This window comes from Zingiber officinale, chromosome 8A, assembly GCF_018446385.1.
Source record: "Zingiber officinale cultivar Zhangliang chromosome 8A, Zo_v1.1, whole genome shotgun sequence".
NCBI lineage: Eukaryota > Viridiplantae > Streptophyta > Magnoliopsida > Zingiberales > Zingiberaceae > Zingiber > Zingiber officinale.
In genome coordinates this window covers 67374836-67381651 of record NC_056000.1, presented here as the reverse complement: position 1 = coordinate 67381651, position 6816 = coordinate 67374836, and the positions used below count along the sequence as shown (strand labels likewise).

General features: G+C 39.3%; 1 protein-coding gene across 3 annotated transcripts; it reads right to left on the bottom strand.

The window, feature by feature from the left end:
- Nucleotides 1-2721: 2721 nt before the first annotated feature.
- On the bottom strand, nt 2722-6578 carry LOC122009367 (replication protein A 14 kDa subunit-like). 3 transcript variants are annotated; one of them, XR_006119543.1, is made up of 3 exons: nt 5248-6567; nt 4030-4288; nt 2722-3141 (listed from the first exon to the last, which is right to left on the bottom strand). XR_006119543.1 is itself a non-coding variant. In XM_042565493.1 (3 exons), exons 2-3 carry the CDS (start codon nt 4283-4285, stop codon nt 3077-3079), a joined length of 321 nt encoding a protein of 106 aa, XP_042421427.1. In that variant the 5' UTR covers nt 4286-4288; nt 5248-5663; the 3' UTR covers nt 2722-3076. The 3 variants fall into 3 exon arrangements, 2 of the variants coding, with proteins under 2 accessions (XP_042421427.1, XP_042421426.1); XM_042565493.1 differs by having other exon boundaries at nt 5248-5663; XM_042565492.1 differs by lacking the exon at nt 2722-3141 and having other exon boundaries at nt 4154-4288; nt 5703-6578.
- Between the last annotated feature and the right edge of the window lie 238 nt (nt 6579-6816).

Here is a 6816-nt window from a genome sequence, read left to right as displayed (position 1 = left end):
GGTAGAGAATGTGTGATGAGAGAGAATGAGGAGAGAGTGTGTGATGAAAGAGAATAAAGAGAGAGAAAGTGTGATGGGATAAAATATGGAGAGAGAGTATGGTAAGAGAGATTGAAAAGAGAGAGAAAGTGTGATGGGATAAAATATGGAGAGAGAGTATGGTAAAAGAGATTGAAAAGAGAGAGAATGATGAGAGAGAAAGTATGATGAAAAAACGAGAAGAGAATGAAAAGAGAGAAAATATGAGAGAGTGTGTGTGATGAGAGAGAATACATAGAGAAAATGGTAGAGAATATGTGATGAGAGATAATAAGGAGAGAGAAAATGTGATGATAGAATGAGAAGAGAGAAAGTATGATGAGAGAAAACAAGGAGATAGAGTTAAATGAAAGAAAAATTGAACAAATATACTAAGGGTATTTTTGTCCAAAACTTAATTTTATTTCCATTCCATCAAAACCCAAGGGGGTGGGTTTCATCCATATCCAAATTTTTGGGTTTCATTCCAAAATCTTGATTTCATTCCCATCAACCAAACACAAGGTTTGGAAATGAATCCATTCCCTCATTTCCAAATCTCTAAACCAAACGTCACCTTAGAATTTTCTTATTATTTCAATTTCCAGAATAATTCTCATATAAACAAGGATATCTCAATATTAGAGCAGAAAAATATAGCAATGTTCAGGGAAAAAAAGCTAGCCATAAAGTTCGACAATTTAGTAAGAAAAACCATGAATTATAATGTATGGTTTAATTTTCATTGATGAACACAAAATAAAAGCAAACAAAGTACTAGGAGGGAGAGCTCACGACTGGGAAGGAGAGCTCGTGGCAACAAGAGAGGGCTTGCAACTGGGAGGGAGAGCTCGCGGCGGCAGGAGAGGGCTCGCAGCAGGGAGGGATAGCTCGCAGTGGCAGAAGAGAGCTCGCGGTGGCGGGAGGGAGAGCTCGCGACTGGGAGGGAGAGCTCGCGGCAACAGAAGAGGAAGAGCTCGCGACGGTGCTTCTGCTAGGATTCGCGGAGAGGAAGAGGAGAGGTTTGAGGGTGCGTGATTACGATTTTTTCCCCCCTTTACACAACTTAACTCTCATGCGCCGCCGATGACGTGGAATCATCATGACTCCTATATACACATGTTAGTGGCAGCTGCAGTATGCTCTCCTATGCTTGTTGCATTCTGCTCTATTTTACTGTACTAAGGCATGTTATTACTAAATAAAGTTAGCTGGCATAATCTGAATTCCCAAGTTCTATTTAAACATAGTAAATTTATTAATTGCTAGACATCCACTCAACTTTTTTTAAAATCAAAATGGTTATACATGAAAAGAAAGAAATTAAAGCATCAGGCAATTTCTTTCCCAGTTTCTATTGATTTCAATAGTATTCATCGTCTTCTTCTGTTATTTATCTTTAGAACGAACTGTATTCCATTAGCGGATTTCTCCAAGTCTATTTTGTCCTTAAAATTGGTGGCGTATCAGATATGTGCCAACTATTTTGCAGATACTTAAAAAGCGAATGAATCAGGGGAGGATCCAATAAGTTTGAGCAGTCAGTTCTGACGACAATTTCTTCACTATTCGACATGCAAGTGTATTGGTGTGCACACACTAAGTTTCTTCTGGATGCGCACACATTACTGCAGGGATGTAAACTACTCTGATAGAGTACTTGAAAATGGATCCGATTGAGTGTTCTATATTATATCAGGTTCTTGATGACTGTGAACAGGGTCTTTATCGATTCCGCCATGAGGAACTTAAGGGCCGAATTCCAGTTAGGGTCAAGGAATTAATTGACAAATTCCATTCAAGTTTCGTAGAATCCATGTCAGATGATCTCCACATGAATGCTGTATTAGATGATGTTATGAAGCCACTTAAGGCGATAAATAGCACCTTGAACAAGTTAAAGGCATCTCCCTCCCCTATGTAGTTCAAGATCACAAATCAGTTGGATAATGCATTGTGTTATTTTTAAGGGAAATAAACCGCCAAAGCGTACTATTCTGTCTCTTCTTGCACTGAAGGAAGAAGTCAGAGATGTTCTCAGCGTTCTAGGACTCTTGGCCACTTCTTGCGAGTTCAATTGCTCGCAATTTCAACAGCGATGAGACTTCTCTTGATTCAACAGATCCTTCAGCAATTCACTTTAGAGCCAGGATAACCGAGGAACAAATACAGCAGCTGATCGAGCAAAGAAACCTAGCGAGGAAAACCAAGGAGTACGAGCTCTCAGACAACATCAGAAGAGACCTTTCCGTCAAGGGCTTTGCTCTAAAGGATGAATCGAAAGGGACCATTTGGAGACTTTGTGAACCAGAGGAAGATGCAGCCCTAATGCTCTCTAATTGCAGTATCAAAAGCTGACATTGGTAAAATGCTAAGTTCCAATTAGAAGTGTATTTAACATATTATGATCACGCAGCAACATGAATTGTTCCTTGTATTCTCCATTCAAATGTGAGAAAGATCATAGTTTGTGTAGCACTAATGCTATATTTTCTTCTTTTTTTGTTCTTACAAAGATTAAACATGGTTGTGGTACTGCGGTTGCTGAAATGAGTTCTACATAATACCAAAAATTTCACTTTGAGATTGAAAATGATGAGAACTAAATTATTAACATATAACATTCAATTTATATAATATAAAAGTTTCAATTAAAGTATTTTTCATTTGAAACTTTTATACTCAAATAAAACAAACTAAATATTTTACTTAGCTCATACTACACTAACCCTTTCATTATCAATAACATTAAGATGTGCATGTCTCAAAAATTAGCGGGATCATAAGTACAAGATAAAGAAATCTGATCCAAGTGGTGTAATTGGATTTGGGCCAAAAACAACACAAAAAAGTTTAGGCCCAACAGGCGCATGCCATGGCAGCCCATGAATTGGCCCATAACAACCCCAGACCATAATATGTCAAGGAAACACACACAGACAGTTCATTTATCACGACGTAAGAATATCGACAGGAAAACAAGTTTTTCTTATCTCAGTGGCTAGTTGGTCTGATTTATACCCTAGTAAGATCACATCCAGCAGCAGCTACCAGTTTTCTAGTGAAATAAATTCTTGAATTTGCCATTCGCGAGCTGGCATAACCCATTGTAAGCTGACACATCTGAGAAGAACATGAACTTGTTCAGTAATGGTAAAGTAGCAGGAGATATTATCAAGATAAAGCATGGGTGGATTTGCTTTGAGATTAGATTATGTTGCAAATACGAAGGGTAAAAACATGCTCTCATTGAATAAACACAGAGGATGATTCTGCATTTCTTAACTACAAGAAGAAAATTATGTTCCGAGGATTCGGAATTTGTATATGTTCATCAAACAGTACTCGAGTAAGAATCTAAGTTCTCAAGGCATTGCTAGAATGCCCTAAATCTTGTAATGGGAACCATTTTAAACAGGTATTGATTAGCAGAAAGTGTTTAGTCAGTGCCTAAGACGCATGTGTTATATGTCCCAATGATCAGAAAGAGTGCTTCAACATGTATTTTATTATCAATCTTTCAACAGACATGGTCATGAAGATTCATTGCATAATTATAAGAACCAAATTATTCTTACTTCTTAGTTTGCATATCCAACATCCTTTTATTTGAAGAACTTAAATCCTCAAATATATTAAAATTAGAATGTCTCAAATACGATCAATACTTTGCCTCAAACAACATGTAGCAGACTTGTAGACCCTTGAGTAACTTGCTAATTCAGACAGGATTTTTTAGCTGTCGCAGCGTCTTACATATGAGATAAAGTTGTCTAATTATGAATGTTCTGTAAACTAATGCAGGTTTAGGAAAAACTGCATTTTTAATTGATAGTTTTTTTATTCTGTGTAGGCCAAGATCCTTTCAGGTATGTACATTTATAAGAAGAAAGAGTAATGCTTAGGACCAATTATGATAGATGAAATGCATTCTATATCAAAATTAATTAAGGTTACACCTAATCAAACACCTTTTAAGAATAAACAAAAAAAGAGTTGTTCGAAATTTACCAAAATTTTCACCAAAATCAGTGCATATTTCAGCTCGAATTGATTGGTTGCTGTCAGCAATGCCAATGACCTCAACATAACGGGACAGGGGAAGGGCCTGAGATCCCTTAATAGTTAGCTGTTGCCCATCAGTTGATTTACCAACAATAGCTCCAGCATCATTTCGCAAGACTTGAATCACAGCCCGGACTCTTCGACCCAGGTACATTTTCAGAATCTCTGAGTTGACAAAAACGGCAGGACTAGATGTATCCATACTCTGCACAATCATGCATAGAAATTTAAAAGGCTGCTGGAAATTATAAATGTAAAAATTTAAAGGTTGAGTGTTTCATAACAAACAGATTTTCTAGATACCAATTATTAAATTAAGGTGACCAAAAACAAATAGAGAAGACTAAATTTATATGTTTAACAGATATTACGAACATGATTATACAATAGGATCTCCAACAGGAAGGTGGGTAGATACTGTGAGAACATAAAAACAAAATAATAAACTTAGATTTGGTCAGGAAACACAGTGTGCATACAGAAGCCAAGATAAAGTATTTTTCACATAATATGTTGTTTTGTTTTGACATTACAACCTGAGCAGAGATCACCAGACAGACAAGCAAATGTGCACAAGCAAATACAACCAAACATCACGATCCATCATTTAGTCAAGCAGTTGAGTTTGGGATCAAAAGGTTGTTCAACTGCTAATGCCCCCTTGAATTTGACAATACAATCATGTAAACCAAAGAGAAGACATAATGCAAGCACCATAGAATACAATCCAAGGGGAAAAAGTCTCAACACGGTGTTTAAGGTAACCTTACTGAACAACAAACTAAGAAGATCACGATTGAAATGTACTCGTTTTTTCCTGCTTCTCGCAATTTGTTAAACAAGAACACAGCGTATGACCCAATAAAAAATAGATGACGCAAGGAAAATCTCAAATCAAGCCGTAAAGAGAATTTTCAGAATAGATTTCTACAGGTTCCCCAAAACATCTCAAAAAGTAGAAAATAAAAACACTCCCATAAACTATTAGTGGTGAACATAAACGATTAGATCAACTTGAAAGGAGAAGAATCCAAGGGATAATGGAGTTCGAAGGCGCTCTATCGTCTCGAAGACAGGCACTAAAAGGCAGGAACCAAACCGATCTACAGGCACAGATTAGCGAAGAAGGTAAGAGTAGATCTAAGGATAGCATTAGGGTTTCACCTTAGGCTTCGCCCTCTTTTATCGGATACGACCAGTGAGAAGTGAAGAAACCCAAGCGGCGGAAGGGATTGCCGCGCTTTTATAGGTCCTCGTCCAGGCCGTGGGTCCATTATGTGACGAACGGGCCCCTGCGTAGAAAATAACGTGCGACTCGTGATGTACCCGCCGTTGGATCTCATCGGAGGGCAGAGCCAGAGCAGCAGTGCAGGCTACTTTATTAGCCAAGTGAAGCATTGTAGTCCACCGCTATTGGCTGGAATGGCTGGGCCCAAATTGACTTACCAATGGGAATGTCCATTTCATCTAAATACATGTTCCCCCAGAAATTTACAAAATATTTAAAAGAAAATAGAGAGTTTTTGGAAAATTACAAGAGAGAACAAAAAAATTGCAAAAATTAAAATAGAAAAATGGAAATTAATTTTAATACATCAATATATTAATTAATTAATTACTAGAGTTGGAGAGGAATCGGCGGCGGCGGTGGTGGCGGCCTCTTCTTCGGGTTCATTGCCACCGCTCCGTCGCTCCCCACTATGATCGGCCCCGAGTGGGCCACCATCGCCCCGTAGTCCTCCTCCTCTCGGCCGCTCTGCTCTGCCACCTTCCTCCAGTCAAAATCCTGCAGCGTCTCCCGCCCGCTCGAGTACCACCTCATCGTCCCCAGCGCCGGCGCCGACGCCGGATTTATATCTCCTCTTCCGATTTCCTTCTCCTCCTCCGACTCTGTGGGAAATTTCCTCCTGCGCCGGCGAAACATCCTGCTGAGAAACAGGGAGGCGTCGCCCGTCCTCTTACTCTTCAGCCTCTTATCTGCGTCGGGCTTCGCTGGCGGAGGCAGCGACTTAGTTTCCTCATTACTATTGCACCTCATCTTACGTAGCTTCACCTGTCCCATGCAAGTGACCTTCGGCGAAGTTGGCTCCTCGAACTCCCCTCCGGCTCCGCCCTTTCCCTTGCGCCGCACCTCTACCGGCACGATCGAAGCGATGAAGCTTCGCCGCTGCTGGAGGCCTTGCGCGTGCGCGTTTCCATCGCCAGAGAAGACTGTCCGTTTGGGGAGGAAGCTGATGATGGACGCCGCCGACCTCATTGACTTCTCCATGACTGCTTAATCACGCACAGATCGCCGATCGAGATCAATTCGCGAGCTCCCGTCGATTAAAAATCAAAATTTGAAGCTCGATTCCAAGAATAAAGTTGAAATCGAAGAGAAATATGTGGTCAAAAGGAGATTTTGATAATGAATCAGAAGCAGAGGAGGATCGATGAGATGAGATATAAAGGAACAGGGGAGGGAGGGGGATAGGGATTAAGAGGTAGCTGGAGACAGGCTGGGTTTTGTCAACGCTGTTGTTTCAGCGTTTTTAGACCTCATTTATTAATTTTAGTCTAAATTAATTAAATATTTCTATTTTTAAATTTTTATCCAAAATAAAATATTCAAATATATATATATATATATATATATATATATATATATATATATATTGCCAATTCTATCCAAAAATAAATTAAGGAGAAGGCACCTAACTTTTAAAATTTCCCAAACAAGCCATGGTTTTCACT

What these genes read in the sequence shown, in the direction of transcription:
- LOC122009367 (XM_042565492.1), bottom strand. Translation starts at nt 6,352, where the DNA reads ATGGAGAAGTCAATGAGGTCGGCGGCGTCCATCATCAGCTTCCTCCCC.